Source organism: Syngnathus floridae, chromosome 3, assembly GCF_059516105.1.
Source record: "Syngnathus floridae isolate MCC-2025c chromosome 3, RoL_Sflo_1.0, whole genome shotgun sequence".
NCBI classification, from domain to species: domain Eukaryota; kingdom Metazoa; phylum Chordata; class Actinopteri; order Syngnathiformes; family Syngnathidae; genus Syngnathus; species Syngnathus floridae.
Genome location: NC_142415.1, coordinates 10,905,264 through 10,926,111, shown reverse-complemented (window position 1 = coordinate 10,926,111; position 20,848 = coordinate 10,905,264). Strand labels below are relative to the sequence as shown.

At 40.4% G+C, this 20,848-nt stretch overlaps 3 protein-coding genes and 1 long non-coding RNA gene across 9 annotated transcripts in view; 3 read left to right on the top strand and 1 right to left on the bottom strand.

The window, feature by feature from the left end:
• Positions 1-376: 376 nt before the first annotated feature.
• LOC148400490 (myelin expression factor 2-like) lies at positions 377-4,508 on the top strand. 2 transcript variants are annotated; one of them, XM_088371195.1, is made up of 14 exons: positions 377-524; positions 623-716; positions 873-1,061; positions 1,173-1,326; positions 1,408-1,457; positions 1,540-1,600; positions 1,811-1,912; positions 2,099-2,140; positions 2,229-2,324; positions 2,431-2,526; positions 2,651-2,710; positions 3,298-3,467; positions 3,876-3,927; positions 4,104-4,508. In XM_088371195.1, the coding sequence occupies exons 2-14, from the start codon at positions 672-674 to the stop codon at positions 4,265-4,267; spliced, it is 1,281 nt and encodes a 426-aa protein (XP_088227321.1). In that variant the 5' UTR covers positions 377-524; positions 623-671; the 3' UTR covers positions 4,268-4,508. The 2 variants fall into 2 exon arrangements, with proteins under 2 accessions (XP_088227321.1, XP_088227322.1); XM_088371196.1 differs by lacking the exon at positions 2,651-2,710.
• Positions 4,509-4,663: 155 nt separating this feature from the next.
• Positions 4,664-11,907, bottom strand: slc24a5 (solute carrier family 24 member 5). The gene is made up of 9 exons (XM_088371194.1): positions 11,653-11,907; positions 9,686-9,871; positions 9,275-9,358; positions 9,083-9,186; positions 8,879-8,979; positions 7,680-7,966; positions 7,212-7,418; positions 6,312-6,413; positions 4,664-5,491 (listed from the first exon to the last, which is right to left on the bottom strand). Exons 1-9 carry the CDS (start codon positions 11,813-11,815, stop codon positions 5,169-5,171), a joined length of 1,557 nt encoding a protein of 518 aa, XP_088227320.1. The 5' UTR covers positions 11,816-11,907; the 3' UTR covers positions 4,664-5,168.
• A 1,377-nt stretch (positions 11,908-13,284) lies between these two features.
• The window catches only part of LOC148400486 (uncharacterized), a 205,558-nt gene continuing 197,994 nt past the window's right edge, over positions 13,285-20,848 (top strand). For all 5 annotated transcript variants that reach the window (XR_015857519.1, XR_015857518.1, XR_015857522.1 and 2 more), the window contains exon 1: positions 13,285-13,648. This is a non-coding gene — a long non-coding RNA (uncharacterized LOC148400486). The remainder of the gene's footprint in view (positions 13,649-20,848) is intronic.
• Positions 15,947-18,716, top strand: LOC148400488 (E3 ubiquitin-protein ligase RNF128-like). Its single transcript, XM_088371197.1, has one exon. It carries the CDS (start codon positions 16,365-16,367, stop codon positions 17,439-17,441), a length of 1,077 nt encoding a protein of 358 aa, XP_088227323.1. The 5' UTR covers positions 15,947-16,364; the 3' UTR covers positions 17,442-18,716.

Below are 20,848 nucleotides of genomic sequence, written 5' to 3'. Positions count from 1 at the left end.
TCTTGCAAGATCATGAAATATTGTTTATCTTCGTATGTGGTTACTTTTCACAGCGTAAATGCATAAAAGATGTCAGTTTGCCTCTTAAAATAAATCTTATAATGAATACTTTTTGGATGCATATTATTTGCTTGAAATGAATACAATCTTTAAAACTGGTCTGCAAAACATCTAAAGAAAATTTGTATGATAACTGAAGTTCAAAATGAATAAAGCATTCAGGTGTCAGTCTTCAGTCCTCGAGGGCCACTATTCTGCATGTTTCTGATGTTTCCCCCTTACACACCCGATTCAAATGATCAGTATGTTCTGCAAGAGCCTGATAATGATCCTATCATTTGAATCGGGTGTGTTGGAGGAGGGAAACATCCAAAACATGCAGGATCGCGCCCCTCGCGGATCCGAGTCTGACATCAGTGATGGACACAAATGTTCAAGTGCCTTGCTATTCTTTAACTGCTTTTTGTCTTCTCCCTTTGTTCTGCATGAATGCAACCTGTGTTATCCCTTGGTTAGGGTTGTGGGTAAGAGAAATCTCCATTTATTTTTTTTAATTTTTTTTAAATAAGCCATTCAGATTATCCTTAGTTTAACATGGTGTCTTTGTTTCCTGCCTAAACAGTGTTGTGGACTTCAAGGATGAAGAGTTTGTGAGCAAGGCAATAGAAACTATGAATAAATATGACCTGAATGGAAGACCGCTCAACATTAAGGAGGTACACACACTTTTCAGACCAATCAAGACATACTACTCCATTTGCGCGTTCGACAGAACCACACACTTAAAGATGTTTTTTTTTTTGTAGTTGGAGTAGTTCAAGCTTTCATGTCTACCCTCTTCTAAGTAAAAGTTTATCTGCTTCGCCTTCAAGGACCCTGATGGTGAACATGCCCGGCGTGTGCTGCAGCGCATGGGAGGCCACCAAGGAGCCCGGGGACCGGATGTGGGATCTAGTGGAATGAACGTCCCCCCCTCCATTGCCAACAACCCCAACATTCCACCTGAAATCAAGCACGCGTTGCAAACCGGTCGACTGGGCAGCACGGTGTTTGTGGCCAATGTGAGGGTGACCAAAATAGCACACGCAAAGATATATTATTTTTTTATATTTGTATTTAGAATATTGGTGGTATTGGACAATGACTCCAAATGATGATGTTTTATGTCACAGCTTGATTTCAAGGTAGGCTGGAAAAAGCTAAAGGAAGTGTTCAGCATGGCAGGTGCGGTAAAAAGAGCCGACGTGAAAGAGGACAAGGATGGCAAGAGCCGTGGAATGGGAACAGTGACTTTTGAGCAGCCCCTGGAGGCTCTGCAGGCTATTTGTATCCTTCACGTGTCAGCAAAAAAAAAAAATCTGAAATAAACACAATTCTTTATTCGTGGCTCCTTGACTCACAAATCAGCCATGTTCAATGGACAGATGCTCTTTGATAGACAAATGCATGTCAAAATGGTGAGGTGTTGAGATTTATTTGAGCAAATTTAGAAATTTGAGCCAACTTAGAAATGTCAATATTTTTATTGTGTTTTGACAGGATGATAGATCCCTTCCGCCTGATGATTATCGTCCAATGGAAAAAACACCTCAATTACCACGTGAGTGTGCTGCTATCTACCTGCTGTATTAAAGTTCTTCAAAATCAGGAAGGGATATGCACTACTCGAAAATACAAGTAGAACATCACACAACTTATATCTCTGGGAATCAAATGTTATGGTTGGAAGTCTTGGTCCCAAATTACACAACGGCAAGAAGGTATGGTAAAGTTTTGAATGATTATGTTGTCTTTTTTTTTATGCCCTCAGGAGGTCTTTCTGGTATCGGTATGGGACTAGGACCAGGAGGGCAGCCTCTCAATGCAAACCATTTGAACAGCGGAGGAGGCATGGGCTCCATGGGGCCAGGAGGTATGTTTGAAATTTGTATGAAAAATTCATATAAAAGGACATGCTGTCACTTTCTCCAATCTACATACTATGTACAGGCCAAGAGACACGCACAGCCCTAATTAATTGTTTAACCAATAAGTATCCCACAAATTTGATCCCCAAATACTTAAAACATGATGTGACTGATTTTCTCAATGTTTTTAGGGATGGATGCGGCAGGTTACTGTGGAATGAACAGACTTGGGGGTAAATTAAAATAAATGCTACCATTATTTGTCAATGAATGCTTTATTTGAGCTGAGTTGAAATTGTTTCCTGATGACGGTTCCAACAGGAATGGGTGTTGGCGGTGGGTTTGGAGGCATGGACAACATGGCCAACCTGGTTAACTTTGGAGGAAGAGACATGATGGCGATGGGCAGGATGAACGGTGAGTATTTGCTGTGCTGCTGTGCTAAGAAAAGGATCACTTGAGCGTAAGAACGGCTTCCGGATCAGTGATAGCTTCCGTCAAGGTTACGGTTCTTGTCTTTCAGATATGTTTCGGTCAAGAATGGGTGGAATGGATCGGGATTTTGGCAACAGCGACATGCCAATGAATCGTGGATTTGGAGATTCCTTTGGAGGAATGGGTGAGTCCAGTTCTTGCTAGGGGGTGCAAGGTGAGCTTGTCAGTTCTTGGACTGTCTCTGGGTGTTGGGCTGTAACATGCTGCAGTCTAACCCATCATGCCCCAAACTGCATTTTCTCCATCAGGTGGAAGTTTTGGCGGAGGCATGGGCGGTGGTGGCATGGGGAGCATGGGGACTGGATTAGGTACACACTTATCTTATCCAGGGTCTCAGAAGATTTCTTCTCTAACACACTGAGCAATCACCTAAATCAGCCTGGTGAAGCCTTCTCAATTTAACCCCTAACTCAAACAAACATTCAATGTACACCTGTGCAATCTAGCGTTGGAAAAAAAAAATTCAGCCACATATGTATTCATTTAAAGTTGTATTGCTGATGTAGTTTTCAGTGGTGTAGAAATATGTTAAATCATTCTGAAAACTGTTTGTGTTAGACAGCTAAGCTTCCACAAGCGAGTATAAAACGGGATTCGATTGCGCAGGTGCACCTATTTTTGCAATATTAGTCATGATTTTATTGGCTCTAACCTGAGGTTATTGTTGCTCATAAAAGCACCAGCTTCCTGTACAAATGGTGTCACTGGACTGGTTTAGTAAATCAATATCACACATACTTCCACTGCACATCTTAACAACTGAGTAAAAGCTGACAGTGTTTATGTCGTAATTTCCTGATTTATCCAAGCAGGCCTGGAACAGTGTTGGAGTCTTCATTTACCAGTCTGAGGGATTTGCTCTCTTTCTAAGCTTTTCTGTCTCATTTTGTCACAGGTGGTGGGATGGGCAGTATGGCGATAGATCGCATGGGCTCAGGCTTTGACCGCATGGGAATGTCAGGAATGGACATGAACCGCGGCTTTGGAGCTGGCAGCCCAAGTCACATGGGCATGTCTGACCGAGGCTTTGGGTCCAAAGCTGGCTGTCAGATATTTGTGCGAAATGTAAGTTTGGGGGATTCCGCCAGATTGGGCCTGTGGGTGCTAACTTTTAGTACTGTTCTGTTTTAGAAATACTGAATAAAACAAAAAAATATTTTTAAAAAATAATCTAAAAAGTCTCAATAAAACTAAAGCTAAAAAAGATACAAAAAATATTTTCTAGAATTTTGATGTTTGCAGGCTTAAAGTTAACAGAAATGGAGAGATCACAGACGCTACATGGTTTCTCTGGTGCTTGCAGTTGTGTGAAAACTGGAGCAAAAAAAGAATGGAGAGACAAATCATATATCAAACACGGTTTTGCTTTACAGGCATTTTTGCTTTCACAAGAATGTCATGTCCCTGTTTAAAGTCAGTACAAACTTGCACATGATATGAACTACTAGAACTGTGTTTATTTCTACTTTCCAGCTCTCCTATGAACTTACATGGCAAAAGCTTAAAGAGAAGTTCAGTCACTGCGGTATGTTTTGTGCTTTTTTGACCACGTGCCTCTCATTATAAATGTAATGTCTTTTTAGAATCCAACTATGAAACTCATACTGCATACAAGAGATTGTCTTGTACTGGCACTTTGATGGTCTGGTAAACATAAAGAGGAATACTGTGTTAATTGTTGCTTCTCCTTGTTGGCTGCAGGCCAGGTCATGTTTGCAGAGATCAAGATGGAGAACGGCAAGTCAAAGGGCTGTGGAACAGTGAGATTCGACTCTCCAGAGAGTGCAGAGAAAGCCTGCCGGATGATGAATGGAACAAAGATCAATGGCCGAGAGGTGGATGTCCGTATTGATCGTAATGCCTAGAAGTTTTTGCAAGGAAACTGCTTCACTCATTTCCACATTTTGAGCCATGTTTGCTAGTAAAGTCTTGTTTTGTTTTAAAAACACAATTACATTGCGTCACCTAATTTCACGTCCGCAGATTTCATTTGTTTCTGTTAATACAGTATATACAACATGAGTCCTTTTATCTGTTGTTTTGTAATCCCTGTTTTTTTGATTGCCTGACAAAATGTTTAAACAAATAAACATTTTAATTTTTAAACCCGCCGGTTATAAAAGTCTGTTTGGTTCAAAGTCTTCAGTGTAGCATATCATGAGGCCAGTGTTTCTCTGTTGCACATTACTGCTTAATACTGCCCTATCGTGGCCTCTTTGGTGTGGTGACATTCCACAAGGAACAGTAAGGCTGACATTCAGTTGGCCTGTACATTTTTTTAATTGTCAGGTGTTTGTTAAGGAGGGATGTGGGGTACAGTTAAGTGCATGTGGCTTTGTGAGCTCATTATAATGCAACTGGCAAGAGGAAACTTTTCACTTCTGTTTATGGTTCTTTCCTCTTTGCAGGCAATAAGATCCTGCTCGGGAAACCTGATAACGGTGTTCAGTTTTTGGTGTCTGCTTAAATACAAGAACTAAGCGAGTTGACACCATTTGTTTATTTCTTTCTGTGCACACTGGTCGAAACATATTCTCCATTTCTGAGGTTTTAAATAAGATGTCTGACTCTACTGGAGAAAGTTTCACATTGTGGTGGCAACCTGGTTGAACGTGATCTTTGGTACATGTCACCCTCTTCCTGAGATGATCCTAATGCTTCATGGCACTGCTGATTTAATTGTGAGGATGCACAAGTTGGAACATGCTTGGAATATATTCTCAAGAGTCTTGGTAAACATGACTTGGTCCTGGATGAGGTCATTTCTCAGTCGTTGCACAGTCTTAAAGGATTATTTCCAATAATCCCTAGCTCATATAGGATAGACAGAGTAGCAAAGAGGATGTAGCAAACCAGTGAAACAAGTCCCAATTTCCAGTCCAATTTCCACCCATTCACATGGACGGCCACGAAGAGGAAGACGATAGAAAGCAAGAGTGTTACGGATATGAACACTAGCCCAGTGCTGTTGACCTCCACGGGGTTGTTGGTGTCCACAAATGCAGTCTTGATGAACCATGGCAAACCCAGACACAGCATGTCGAATACGTTTGAGCCCACAATGTTGGACATGGCCATGTCAGCTTTACCTGAGGGAAAATGGGTCAAAAATTGTCATTGGTTGACGTAAAACGAAACATGTTCTGTCAGAAAGGTTCCAGTACTGGTTTCACAAAAATACACAATAGTCTCCTTCTCCATTGTAGTTTTTTGAATCTACCTAAGGCATGTTTAAATAGCATTACTTGATTTTTCTGTTTTGTTACGCTCTTAAAAGTATTACCAACGCATTTAAACATAGTATACTGAGAGTAAGCAAAATGCATAAAAAACATTGTAGTCTGCTTATTCCCACTGTAAATAATAAATTATTTTTCTTAACTAATAAACATATTTATACATAAATAATTGTGCCCAAAGATATACATTTTAAAATGAGTGAGCCTACAACTGTTGCTTTCTGCAGGTGCAAAAATAAGGATTGAAAGCGACATTCAAATCTATGGTGAGCTGAATTACTGTACCTAAGATTTAGTGTCAAACTAAATATTGTGCTTACATCTAGTGGTTGACAGTGAAATTACAATTATAAAGCATAGGAAGACTGAATTCGGAACCTATGATAGAGTTGCAAGTTTACTCGACAGTGGTGCTTTGATATAAGAGTTCAAATCGGTCAGCAACGTTCTTTTTGGCCAGGAACTGACAGATGCTCAGGGCAATTTCATAACTCTCATTGTTCACATAATGAAGCAAATGCTGCAGAACCACTTTGTAGACACGCTTGATCATCTGGCCCGCATTGGAAGGGAAAAAAATCATACTTTGTATTTTGAGTTTGAAAAAAAGCTTTTGTGGAAGCAGTTCAGGAAGTTTTCTGGCACCTCAAATTGTATCAGTTTGTTTTACCTTCTCTGGCCACCATGACGCTGGCGACAGTGTCAGGTATACTGGTTCCAGCTGCAAGCAGTGTGAGTCCCATTACTGTATCAGGGATGGCCAGTGTCTCACCTGTTTAAAAATAAAATGAGAATTATTTATCTCCTCTCAAACATCTCAAAACTTCAAATCAGAGTACAGCACTTCAAAATAAATTCCATCTCCAAACTCATTTATGTACAGAGAAATGTCAAAATAGCCGCACACCTATGATTATATAAAAAAATGTTTATTGCATATTATTGCATATAGTGTTTTCTTTTTCTCAACAATTCCATCCAAATACTCTACACACTGTCCCTTTAATATAAGCCTATATGAGGCCACTGTACACAGCTGGCCCACAACAACAAAACAATCCCACACTATGTTATGTGACTTATACCTGCTTGGTCTCATGTCGATTCTCTCACTAGACTCCTCCCATCAGTGCCAATCTGATGACTACGGGATAATAATCTCATTATGCTCGTCACATGATGAAGTACGCCACCCCCTCCCAGGCACTCTTGCTTGTAACTAAAGCCATTCTGGGAGCTGTGCCCGTGAGCCAGCTCTGTGTTCACCCAGTGTTCACATGACTGTTCCCTGAGGTGAGGCAGGCTGTAATCCTCAATGGAGAGGTCAGCACATGCTTGTTGGAGCTGCAACAGCCCCCCCCCCCCCCCCCCCCCCACACACACACACACACACACACACACATCCATTCCATCTGTCCAGGGCGATGGCATCTCAGGAATTAAGCAGCAGACCAACATGTGATTCTCCTCTGACGTTTTTCTCACAAGTTCCCAACACCGTGATCCATAATTTACACTACAAAGTGTGCATTCTGATTTTAGGCTCTCGAGGGAAAATAAAACCTCTTACCAACAACAGTCACCATCCACACCAGGATGTAAGTAAAAGCTGAGATCCACACGGCAGACATGAAGAAGGTGATGATGAACCATTTCTTCCAGAACCTCCTTCTGCAGTCAGGGATGGTCAGGAAAAGAAGGACGATGATGGGTAGAGACAAAACCCAAAGGATCCTTTTCAAGTCGCTCTCGGGCATAGAGAACACACCTTTATGTTCTGCGCATAGATTGATTGGACACAATTAGGTTAAATGAATTCAGGGATTTGTTGCACATGTTTGAAGATGGCAACTATGTAGGACTGAATTGTAGAGGCATAGTGTTAAACTGTACAGTATTTCAGAGCCTTCACCAGTGGAGGGCTGAAACATTTATCTCCACACAGGATATGTGGAGCTCAGCCACAGTGAGCTATATCTGGTCACAAATCCTCTGCATCTCATCGTCAAACGTTTGTTATGATTGTGTAAGCTGTTACCATCAGGAATTTCATTGAGGCCATGCAAGCTGAGGGAGAGATGAGAATATCCCGAGTCATCCTGGAAGATCCCACTGTCTGTCCTGGAGCGGCTGTGGACTCGCAGGCTTGTGTCGTCGTGCCAGAGGCCCATCAGAGGTCGCGTTTCGTTCTTTTCTCCTGAGGCGTTACCCAGACAGGCGCAGCAAGGACTGATCTTCCTCAGGACAAACTCACTGATGCGAAGGTCAAAGCACAGGACAATGATGTAGACGCCGTAGACCAGTAGGAGACAAGCAGCATCGTACCTGGAAAGTAAGATATATACGTAAGTATTGCCTTGATGCAATTTTGTGGCATGGAACCAATTAAGTTTCCTTTAGTCAGGCTGTGTAATAAAAGAGCATCCAAAGCCCATTTTACATATTTATTGCCGGGTGTCACTTGTGAATTTTCAATGAGTGGTCTCCACAAATAACAAGGAACCACTGCATTCCAGTTTGTCTCAGTTGCTTCAATAATAATCAAGAATGAATTCCACACATTTGGCAAAATTCCTAACGAGTGATTAATCAATTATGAGACCCATCCCAGATTTCAATTCTTATGAGTGGGAGGTATTCCTCCAAAGATGTCCATTCTTTAGTGAAAATCGCCAAATTGTTGACGTAAATAAAAGCAGGGTATGTCGAATGAAATTGAAATTTGTCCAGTTTGAGCAGGATGAGAAACTAGCATGACTACATTTGTAACATCTAATTCAATTGGGGGCAAAGTAAATGTAACGTGCAGATATGGCTATCGAATTTCGTTAGAACAGGCTGCAACTTAAGTTCATGAAGGATCTTATTGTGTGATTGAACTCAGAGTTATCAAACGCTTAAAAATTTGTAGGGGTCAAAAACCTCAAACTATTCTTGCTGATGACTTGCATTTAAAATCTTATCATCTCATATCTTGATCGTGGCAACACAAATGATAAACGTGGAATCTTAAAAAAGACGTTCATGTATCGTACAGTGCTACCACTGCCATAAAAGTAAACAGCGTCTGTGATGTATTTTCATTATTACTTGTGCTACCACTGTCATAAAAGTGAGCAGTGTCTGTGATGTATTTTCATTATTACTCGTGTTCTTGCTGTGACAAGGCACAATCAACGGCCAATGTGTTTTACAAGCACCTCGAAATCACAATCATTAATCTTCACGCTCGCTCACCAGTGCACCTTGTTATCAGAGATGATAGCAATAACGGCGGCGACGCTGATGCTGTACGCCAAGCAGTCCCGGAACAATGGCCAGCAGGAGAGACGTCCTGTCTTCAAGAGGAAACAAAAACAACATTTACAACTTGTGTAAAGATCACACTTTGACAATAGCAACTAAGTGGGTCAATGTGTGAATGAACTGCAAGATGTTTACCATAGAGGCCAAAAGTCCACATGCAGCACAGATGCCCAAGAGGTTGTAGACAGCTGAGCCCACTATGGTGCTGACCCCAATGTCCCCCTTTGTCACAAAGACACCTGAGACACAGCAAAGATTAAAAAAAAAAAAAAAAAAGTAAGTTACATTCCATCTAATGTTAATGAAAACCATCCCTTTTGTGTTTACCCAGAAAGGCTGTCACCAGTTCAGGTGCAGAACTCCCAGCGGCCATGAATGTCGCACCAGCGACATCTTGAGACAATCCCAGACCTGAGACAGTACAGAATCATGTACACAACCATACAACCATCCTTGCATGACCTAACTCATCATTATATGGGTAGCTAAGTGCACAACATGACCCCAAAATTTTCTTTGTGATATGTTTGGTGCAGCCCAAGCAGTCAAAACACAGTGTTTTGATGAATTTTTCCATTGTGGAATATGAATTAAACAGGCAAAATCAGAACCCTAACCTTAACCCCAGGACCCTGTAATAAGCTATTACAATGACGAGCCACAAGTCACTTACCTTCTTATAAAATGTTCACACATACTAGAACGAGACAGTCCGCATAGAGTATTGAACCAACTTACGCTCACTGATGACTTCTAAGGATGGAAGGAAGTAGTCATCACAGACTATAGCGACGGCTAAGAACATGTAGAAAATGAGCATGAAGTAAATGACGAGGCCTCCATCCTTCCTCTCCTGCACGGTGAAGAAGCCGTCAGGGAATTCGGACGACTGAGGTGCGATACACTCTGTCTCGTTCTCGTCCTCTGAAACAGTAAAATTAGGTTATATTGAAACCCTATATGTGCACTACAAATGACTGGCGACCAGCCCAGTGTGGAGCCCAGCTCTTATCCACTCTTCTCAGAGAAGCACAAATCTCCCACCCTCTACTTCTAGCCTACCTGCGTAGATTATTGCAAGGTGGAATGACACTAGCCTTAAATACAGGAACATAAAAACAATCGGTACAATCATGATTCAATTAAAATGCATTGCATATGGACAAACATGTACCCAAATCTTAAAAAAAATCAAAAACAATCCTTAAAGATTAAACGTAAATGTGCTTGAAAGGTAAACACAACTGAACTGTACTTTAGAAAAATAGAATGTACTAAAAAGTAAATTAATGTAATAAGCATGAAAGATAAAAAATGGGGCAAGCAAATGTCCACATATAATTAGTGCACATTTATTTTTTAAACCTGCAAATGGCAACTTTCTTATTAAAGCATTGTTGATTTATTAATCTTTAAACTATGACGTGCATTGTATTGTATTATTATCCTGTCTGGTGGCTGAGGCCCATAAATTGTAAACTAGGCAACAAATTCTAAACTAAATCTTTGTTTTAATGCTTTAATTGCAATTCCATGCCACTCCATGCCTGTGGGACACGGGCATTAGTAACGTAAACAGTCACAGCTGCTGCAGCCAGAATCGATTACTACGATCTGAAGCGCAAAATGAGGCGAAACATTTATGATGAAGCACTTAATACCTACGACACATTACATTGGCCAAATCCTTACAGACAAGTGTCGCTAATAGCATTTCAATAGTGAGTGACTTTATTGTTCATGTGTGGATAAAGCACCATCACAGTTATTAGAAGAGGCAAAGTCTTCTGTGTGAAGAGTAGTTCTTCTTCTGTAGAGCCAAGTTATCAAAATAGACTTTGTTTATGCACTAATCCAGTGGTTCTCAAACTAATTGCATCAAGTACCACTTAAAAAAACATTTACAATACTGTACTCATTCAAATAAATACTATTTAAAAAGACAGAGGTTTTCTTCTCAAAATGATTGTAAAACATTGTAACATCTGCAGTTTAAACTTGAAGACTTTGCCTGAATAAAGAAAAATGTACTTCACTAATAAAACAAACCAAAACAAGTAAATTTCTTGTATTGAATTCAGTGAGCTTTTGCATACCACTACAGGGCACCCATGTACACTCATACCACACCTTTGAGAGTCACTGCACTAATCTATTGATTCGCAAAGTTTGGTACGAGTACATGGGCTCCCTCCCCTCTAGTGGTACGTGAAAGAATCACTGAATTAAATATTATATCTAAATCATGTCACAGTGACATATTTTATTTTTTTAACCAATACATTTATTGGGGACAGTTCAGTTGTATTTAACTGTATTCAAATATATAATTGGGCATTTTGTCAATGTCTTATGTTAAAACAGCTCAAATTTGAACAAAAGTTGCAACATTTTCCAGAGGCTTACAACAACAAACAACATACTGTAGCTTACTATAAATATTTTGGAATAAAACCCGTGTCTCTAGTCTTGTGCCTACTGTAGTTTAACGTTGGTCTTGGCGGTACTTATTTTTGCACTCTATGATCCATAGTCAAAATTAAACGTTATTTTTGTACTTTAATTTTACTTGAGAAAATAATTAGTCAGTATTTCTACTTTTACCAGTTACTTTTTTTACACGTCTATTCTTCTACTTACAGTAACTACAGAGTATGAGTCCTTTAACTGTAAAACTATCCAACATCCAAATTTGATTCACTTACCAAGTGCACGGCGCACCCGTCTTGTGTGACTCCAGTCAGATGTGTTGGCTGTGAATGATACAAGATGAACGGTGCAATACAGGAACAGGACTAACCCCAAAAAATAAGGTATAAAATCTTTTCTCTTTTTGCTCTGACGAGCTGCAACATTATTCGTGGCCATTTGAGTTAAAAAAGAAGAGTCCGAGAAGTCATATAGGCTTATGAAGTGTTCTGCATAAGCGCGGAAATACTACAAGCTGAAAAGGGAGCGAGAGAAAGAAAGGGAGTGTTTGAGAGGGAAAGCATCTTTTAAGGTCTGCTTTGTTACTAAGAATGGGGGATCACGAGTTGTGAGTCATTCCGGTTGAGCAGACTGCAACCAAGTGGGTGGAAGGTGTTCAATCAGGATCAACTGTACAAAAAATGTAATAACAATGCAAAACATTTGCACAACTTAAGTAGGAAGGAGGGCTAAATGATTTTGAAAATATATATAATTGCAACAGGGCGGCACGATGGATCACTGAGTAGCATGTTTGCCTTGCAGGTCAGAGTTGCGGGGTTTGAGTCCGGCCTTCCTGTGTGGAGTTTGCAGGTGGAAATTTCCTCTGGGTACTTCGGCTTCCTCCCACATTCCAGAAACATGCATGGTAGGCTGATTGGCTGCTCCAAATTGCCCATAGGTTGTTTGTATATATATATATATATATATATAAAATAAAAATATACATATATATATATATATATATATATGTATATTTTTAGAAGAATCGTTGCAATATTTTGGATTTGAAGGACTAAGCTATGCCTTTTCTCCGAAAGTTAAAAATATTGAAGCTGATCGTTCTAATATTTGTAGCGAGCGCCTGAAGTTGACCTAAGTCGTGATGTTCATATGATGTTGAAGATTGTATGACATCAAACAAAGCTTGTTTGCATGAATCATCTCAGTCATGTGGTTACCATGCAGTGGCAAGTGGTTTGGCTGCAGATACTTCTGAAGCTTTTTAAGCTAAAGAAGTATAAAAAATGTGATCAACTTTATTACTGTGTCTTTTTATACCCATCAGAGCTTTTCAGATTCATCACGCCCAAAGCAATACTTTATGTCAGGGGTGTTAAACTCATTTTTTTCACGGGCCACATTGTAGTCATAACTTCTTTCGGAGGGCCATTATGACTGTCAACCCAAATAAATGTATGAGCACCTCATATTATACACAGTAAAAGCTACAAAACAAACTGACAAATAACTCAATTTCTAATCAGATGAGTAAAAACTGGTCAAATATTTACAAAAAAGACATTATTGAAAGTGAAGACAATTTGCAATTCTAGTACTGACACACAAATTTGATGCACAATATGTCTTCGCGGGCCACACAAAATGATGTGGCGAGCCGTATCTGGCCCCCGGGCCTTGAGTTTGACACCAGTGCTTTTTGTAGTTTGACATGACTGTAGTTTCTGCCAGCCGCTTTTTTTTTTTTTTTTTACATCCCCCTACCCTGCAAGATTATCATTAAGAGAGATTAAAATATTTTCTCCTAAAAGCTCCAACAACTGGCGCTCCAACTAAATTAAGTTGCACCAATTGTTACCTTAGAAATAAAAGGCCGGTTTCGCTCCAACGGAAGTTCCGCCCACATTTCAAAAGCTCATGGGGCGTGTGAACAATTTGCTAAAAGGCCATCAATTGATGTGGAACTTTTGTTAGTGGAGTTTGGATGTTCCTCAGCGCCCCAAATAGTCGCCATTCACTGTGCATTGTTTGCTTTCAATTTATAAAACGTGCAGGAGACCTTTTTACCAGTTTGACAGTCGAATATAAGTGAATGTACTCAATGCAACGAATCTACAACGAACATATCAAGTGTTGCAGATATAATTAAATAGTATCACTTGCTCGGTGATTATGCGCTCCCCAGTTCCTTGACGATGCACGCATTCACGAAGCATTTATGGAGCGGACTCATTGCACCTGCAAACTATACTTCACTGCAGACAACGAGTGGTAAGTTATTTTGGTTATATTTCGCACATGCTTTGCAAGCTTTATTTATGATGAAACAGAAATGTCAGGATGATGACTGGTGTGGGTCATTACAGAATTGAAGGACCGCCCCCCGGACATTTCAATTAATAAGTGCACAAAATACGAAAACATACTTGTTTGGAATCAGCTGTTTTTTTTGGTGCATATTTTCCTTTGTAATTATTAAAATTTGCTTCATCACAGACATTATAGTGGTTGTGATTTGAAGTTGGGTATTATTTAAATTATTTAACCTCATTACTTTTTTCAGCCAGCAAGAATTAAGCGTGAGCTGCACGTCTTGACAACATTGCAAAGCATGATTTCATGAATGTTCAATTTTTCAAATGTTGGTCCCTAAATGGTCCTTCAAATCTGGAATGACCCGTGTACATTATTTTTTTTTAATGACTGATTATAGTTATATGCCTATGCTTTCACTATATGCTCATTTTACTGTATTGAAATGTTCATTTTATCTGACTTTACTACATTGGAAGGCACATGAAACTGATGAAAGTTAAAGTTTTGTGAGACGGCAAACGGCGCCCCCGTGTGGCCTAATTGAATTTAACCCCAACTTTAAGATTCTATGAATTGATAGAAATGTATTGTTTTGTGATTACGGTTGGCATGATGGACGATTGGGTATCATTTGTGTCTTGCAGTTCTGGGGGTTTGAGTACAAATTGAGTCTCTGGCCTTTTTGTGCGGTTTTTGCATGTTCTCACAGTACTTGCTTCTCTCACACTCAAAAAAAAAAACCCCTTACATGTTCGGTGAAGTGAAGATCTTGTTGGTGTGACTGTTGCTGGAAAAAATGTCAGCGGCCTTTGACTGCAAGCCATTCACGTTTATGTCCAATGTCAGATTGGTGAGTCACCAACGTAGTTGAATGAATAGACTATGGCCCCGTGCTGGTTGCTAACAAGTTGCGATTGCCCTTTTGCACTGACGCGCCCAGTTGGACCACAATACCGATTTTCCACACAGTCAGCTACAACATACTGTACAGTCAAATGACGAATGCCTTTTTATGGCATACCTTGATCCAGTGTCTTGAGCTGTCTCTTCACTTAAATGTTGTTTACATAGTTCAGAATTCTTGTGTGTATTTAGCTCATGGGCATATATTCAATTGTAGGGTTGTGGGTGAAATTTAGGCCAGTTTCTTTCTCAGTAAACATGTATCTTTAACCACAATTGGACTTAATCCACTAGTAAAATGTGTAAAACAAATACATTCATCATATTTATAAGCATACAATATTTTGACAAACAATTGGTAATGTGGTTTTGTGTTTGATTTAACCATGAATGGCTAGTTGATCATTATTATTATTCATAATACATGTGGTTTCCCTGGGTGTGATTGCTGCTAAGATCCTGCACTATACGTTTTATCCAGTAGGTGGCAGTATTACTGAAGAAACCGCTCAATTTTTGTTTTAACTGTACTCCTGTATCTACTGCACTGACTGGCCCCTCAAGGGGAAATAGAATTTCTAGCATGGCTGTATGCATTTTGTTGCACACCACAGAAAGAAACAGACTACAGACTGATGGACTTTATCTGGTCCCAAAACCAAAGTCCTTAGAATAAGCTTCTGCTACTCCAAATATGAACATGTATACACAGTATATGTATTCATTCACTAATAGGGCCTGAAAAAACGCCCTAAATATTTTTAATCGACCGATAAAAGTTTTACTATGTGTAACTATCCAGCCGTTCAAAGGTGAATAATCAGGCATTCACTGGTCCCAACTTTCTAATTGTTCTTGTTATCGCAAAATGTCAGCTCCAGCTATACAAACAATGAATACACTGACATATATTTACTTAAATCTACCCTTTGACTAAAATATTTAACACTGTTCTACTGTTGTTGGGCTGCTCCAGTTTAGTGAGTGTGACCAGGAGAATACTTGTGACAGGAAACCTCTCCATCTCATTTGTCATTGGAAACATCTCTTATTCCGTGTGCATGTGTGTGTGTGTGTCTTGTGCTCTCACGTGATACAGTGACACTATGACGCTACTCTGTTCCATCCCTTCAGTCTGTTATGGCAAAGCTTTTAGTTAAATGAGTGTATATTTAGTCATGTTTACTTTAGTCAAGTGACTTTGAAACATTTTGAAGACAATATAGCAATATACTCAAATTAAACGGGTTCTGCCTCCTTTTTACAGAACTCACCTCCACCACAAAACAGGGAAGGAAACATGTCAAACAAGAATAACCAGTTGAGTTGCTTTGCTCGTGGTTACACAAGTCACCCGGTTTTATGACTCAAACACAGCAGCTTTGCGGTTCGGACCCGTGTACAGGAAGGAAAGTGTCCTTATTGTGGGCTTATCGCAGCGCGTCTTCTTTACCTTGGCAATAGGGACAGTGTAGGTAGGTGTGTGCTTTTTGTGTATTGCAACTTGTTGAATCGCGGTACCCTGCCCTGTGCAGAAAGTGCGCAGCGTTCAAGGTTCAGGAAGATAAGGAGAGGTGAACGGCTGACGCGCAGCGCGTGTTATGTTACCCAACGGCTCGTATCACATTACTGTCGGCAGCAGGTAGGCTGTATTCAGATTGCCGTGCCTCCTCCAAGCAGGAACTGGGACTGAAAAAGGCGTGTTGGAGAAGCTAAAGCGCCTAGCCGAGCCCTTCCTGTTGTTTTGAATTGGAAGAAGAGCGTTACCATGGGTAAGAAGACGCAAGGCGCCTTGTTGCTTCTGCTGTGTTTGTCTGGACTCGTTCACTGCTCAGCCTCCATGGTTTTCTGGACTGCTGTGGTGGAAGTCAACTATTTCATCAGCCCCAACAAGACTGTGGAGAAAGACTGCGAGTGCGGAATATTTGGCCGAAACTCGCCGCTCGCTGAAGCCGCGGGTGTTGTCGTTCTCCCCACGGGAGATCCCAAAGGCTGCGGCCCAGATCCTTCATACAACGCCAGCGCCTTCCCCTGGATAGCGCTGATCAAACGGGGAAACTGTACGTTCAGCGAGAAGATCAACGGAGCCAAACGTCAAGGAGCATCCGCCGTGGTGGTGTACAATGTGGACGGCAGTGGCAACAGCACCACTCAAATGACGCACTTTGAGGCTCTGGAAATTGTCTCCATCATGACTGGCAACATTATAGGCGCGGAGATCGCTGGCTTGGTGATGAACGGTACGGAAGTGCGCATGATCATCCACACGGGCAGCCCTCATGGCCCCTGGATGGACAACTACTGGATTTACTTCATGTCCATCGCCTTCTTCATTGTGACAGCCGCCTCGGTGGCATACTTCTTGTTCATCTCGGCGAACCGCCTCTACAACATGCGCGCCCACAGGCGAGCTGAGAAGAAGCTGAAGTCCGCGGCCAAGAAGGCCATCGGCTGCCTCAAAGTGCGCACGCTGAAGGGAGACGACCAGGAGACGACGAGCGACTCACACATGTGCGCCGTGTGCATCGAGTCGTACAAGGTGGGCGAGGTGGTGACCGTGCTCACGTGCGATCACATTTTCCACAAAACCTGCATCGAACCGTGGCTGCTGGAGAAAAGGACCTGCCCCATGTGCAAATGTGACATCCTCAAGGCTCTTGGAGTTGAGGAGGAGAAGGAAAGCATGTCCCGAGCTCCGCTACAAGAGGTCACCGTCATCACAGTGGCGGGCGGGGAGGCCATGTATGAAGTCCCACTAACCGACCCGCTGAACTCTGACCATGAGAGACAACAGCATCACTATGACAACAGGGCCTTTGAGGAGGAGGGTGCCAGAGGACAGTGACAGATCCTCGGTGGAGAGAAAATTCAAATTAGCAGGTTAAAATCAATATGCTTCTTTTCACAATCAACGAGTCTCTTCATTGGAATACAGTGAACCACCCTGCAAATCTGCCCCCCCAAAAAAAAGGTTTGTAAATACCTATATATGCCACAAGATGGTAGCAAAGCACTACTTGTGCCTAAATGAAACGTCAACATAGTTGCTTGACACCAACAGGCCAGCAGACGGCACAAATGTAACAGTTGTTGCCTTTGCTTCTGCGCCTTTTAAGCAAATAATGGAAGCCAGCTAAACAGGCAAATTTGCAAATATGCAGGGCTTCACTGTCACCGCACAGGATGGTGTTGAAATAGATACACTTAATAATGGTACTGCACCTTGTGTAATTAGCTTGGATGCCAATTAAGGGTGTGTTCATCAAGTTATTGTTCAGCACGATGAGTAAGTTGAGTCATGTCGGGGCGAGTGTAGAAGGTTCAGTTCGGCTTTGCAGAGTCATCACTGTTAAGGAAGTAAGTGCCACAAAATATTGCTGGTCAGTTTCTGTCTTCTGATTGAAACCTTTTCAAGAGTAGCCCATATTTTTTGTTTTTGTTTGGTTTATGTACATAAACATGGCAAAGCACAGACCAGGTCATCAAGCTGGATTTGTAAACACACCCTTGGCTGGAAATGCAGTATGACACATTCTACTGTGGTGAATGGAAAACATCACTGCAGGGCCTTCTGGGACTCCTTACAAAACCTAAATATATGTTAGAACATATTAACTATTTCCATGTTGATTCTGTTTATCTTATATAAATGGAAAATTCCTTTGTGACATGGACCAGCAATAAATGTCAAAGTGGAGATGACATCTGCGATAATGGTGATTGTATATTTGTCTATTGGGGGGAAATTCTATTTGCGTGCATGTTTTAAATGATACCCACATGTTAAGATTGTGTTATCATAAAGGTGGGACTTGTTTATGACTTGTCTGTAAGATGTCTGTACAAATGCACACAAGAGCAGATTAGGGTGAATTAATTGAATCCCTGACTGTCTTTCTTCAAATTCTCATCTGGCTACATTTTGGGATAGGCTCAATATACATGCAATACATGAGATGGCACCCTATATACTGTATATTTTTGTATTCTGATCATTCTGTTACGGATTTTAGGACTCTTAAATCGTTCTGTAACAAAGACTATCATTTCTTGTATGAAATCACATTGATGCGTCTCACAATGCAATAAATCCCTCAAAATGAGGCTGATTAACATCGGAGCTTGAAAGAATTTTGTCTATTTGTGTTTGAGTATCCCCACAACATTATGAAAGCTTTCACAATATAAAAGAAAAAGAAAAAACATACATTGCCACTTATTTTGGCTACAACATTGAGCTACACAAGTCATTATATTATATAACAGTTAGTTACAGTGCAGTTCAGAATGTCACTAAAAACTGAGCATTCTTATAATTTCATCGGTCTCTATGATGTAACTTCCTCAGATGTGGAAAGACGCAAGTCACAACAACAGCAGCAGCGGCAACAGTACGTTAGCAGTACAGTATATGTCAGTGTGAATGTGTTGTGTCTTACAGGAAAATGGTAATGAAATTAAAAATGTGCTTTTTGTTTTTCTTTACACAGGTTGAGTACCTGTTGTAATTAACTTTAACTTGACCTTGACGGGAAACGTACTTGAGTACAAAGAAAGACAGTGATAAATAAATAGAAGTACTTTATTTGGTGTGAGGGTTTTCTTATATCTGTGTACTTTTATTCCAGACTGAGTTGAAAAGCCAAAAATTTTACTCAGGTAAAAGAATGTTACCTTGGGAGAATTTGACTAAAACGTAGAACTCCAAATATTTGCTTTAGTAGCTATTCAGTGGAAAAACTACTTAACTACTAAGTACCCGGTAAATAATTCCTCATGTATTTTAATCGGATTGTAAACATCAAACAGACCAAAATACAGGAATCCAATTATATTGATAAACATTGTTCACTCAAATCTAGGGCTGTGCAATGAGTTGCAAATCAATTACTATTATACTCTATAATTACAAAATTAGCATAATTGTACAATTAATACACATTAATATCCAATGTAATTTGTTTAGTCGAAGAAACAATAGTTGAATTTATGGATTTGCACCATTTATATATAGATATTTTTTTAAATAACTAATTTAAGTTAAAAGTTTTGTTTGGTTCAAAGGGAACTTGTGTAGCTATAGTATTTCAAAGACATTTGTCCTAATGTTTTTTTACATTTAAACATTGTCTTTTTTGGTACCCACAAATAAATGCTCATTTGAATAATCAGGATTTCAATGATTGCCAGCCCAAAATAATCGTAAATTTTCATAATCGGGCAGCCCTACCCAAACCTAATCTTTATTGTTGTGTAAAGATAGAATTCTTGATTCAGAATGACTCTAGGATTGATAAGGTTGTGCAAGTGTACCTAATAAAGTGAATGAGTGTGGTTGGTGTCAAGGTGTACTCTATGTATCATAGCCAAGTGAGTGGAGAAAGCAGCATTGTAAAAGCCCTCGGCTGCTTCAGGGTTCGGCCCGCTGTTGATGTCAGGGCGATGCTGTGATCTCAGCATTCACAGGTCAAATGTTATTGCGGCATCACAGTGAGACAGAGAATCAATACTGATCTAACTAGGCTGGCTGGGAACGGCTGGCGAGCCCGAGTTTAGAGGCACACTCTGCTCACCGGTGGCACTCCTCTGATTTATTGCAGTTGTTACAGTGAAAATTGACTCCGAGGGTTTTCATTTAACGGCATACTATACAGTTCGTGGCTGTACGCTTGAAACTGCGTTTGACCTTCAATCCCAGGGAAAGGATCAAGAAATAGAATGAAGCAAGAGTCATTTGACTTGACTTCAGACAAATCATAAAATCAGCATGTATTGGGGGTAAAAGGACACACTATTGTCGACATTATTTAAGTGAGGGGAGTCGGGGGGACAAAACAGAACCCGCTCAGTGCTTATCCTGAGGGTTTTGTCCTTTACCACCATCTGCTGGACAATAGCTTCTCTCAGTCAAGCAGACTTTAGTTGGAAGTGGAGGTGCCACGATTAATCGACAATTAAATATCAAATTATGTTTGATCATCACATGCTCGGAATTTCAACTTCTCTCCAGTAAATATTAGCCAATTTCTCTAGTCCTTCATGAAATGAGACTGATAATCTGTATTGAATGAAAATAAAACATTTGCTTTTAGTAGAATTTCAACTTCTCTCCAGTAAATATTAGCCAATTTCTCTAGTCCTTCATGAAATGAGACTGATAATCTGTATTGAATGAAAATAAAACATTTGCTTTTAGTAGTTTGGAAAAACAGTGGTGAAAATTTTTAACAATTTTCTGACGTCACGATTCAA

What these genes read in the sequence shown, in the direction of transcription:
- LOC148400490 (XM_088371195.1), top strand. Translation starts at nt 672, where the DNA reads ATGAATAAATATGACCTGAATGGAAGACCGCTCAACATTAAGGAG. An exon ending in TGGAATGAACAGACTTGGGG is followed by an intron (nt 2,141 to 2,228) that starts GTAAATTAAAAT and finishes CGGTTCCAACAG; the next exon opens with GAATGGGTGTTGGCGGTGGG. An exon ending in AGAGAAGTTCAGTCACTGCG is followed by an intron (nt 3,928 to 4,103) that starts GTATGTTTTGTG and finishes TGTTGGCTGCAG; the next exon opens with GCCAGGTCATGTTTGCAGAG.
- slc24a5 (XM_088371194.1), bottom strand. Translation starts at nt 11,815, where the DNA reads ATGGCCACGAATAATGTTGCAGCTCGTCAGAGCAAAAAGAGAAAAGAT. An exon ending in ACGGGTGCGCCGTGCACTTG is followed by an intron (nt 9,872 to 11,652) that starts GTAAGTGAATCA and finishes TTACTGTTTCAG; the next exon opens with AGGACGAGAACGAGACAGAG. An exon ending in CGTCATGGTGGCCAGAGAAG is followed by an intron (nt 5,492 to 6,311) that starts GTAAAACAAACT and finishes ATTTTCCCTCAG; the next exon opens with GTAAAGCTGACATGGCCATG.
- LOC148400488 (XM_088371197.1), top strand. Translation starts at nt 16,365, where the DNA reads ATGGGTAAGAAGACGCAAGGCGCCTTGTTGCTTCTGCTGTGTTTGTCT.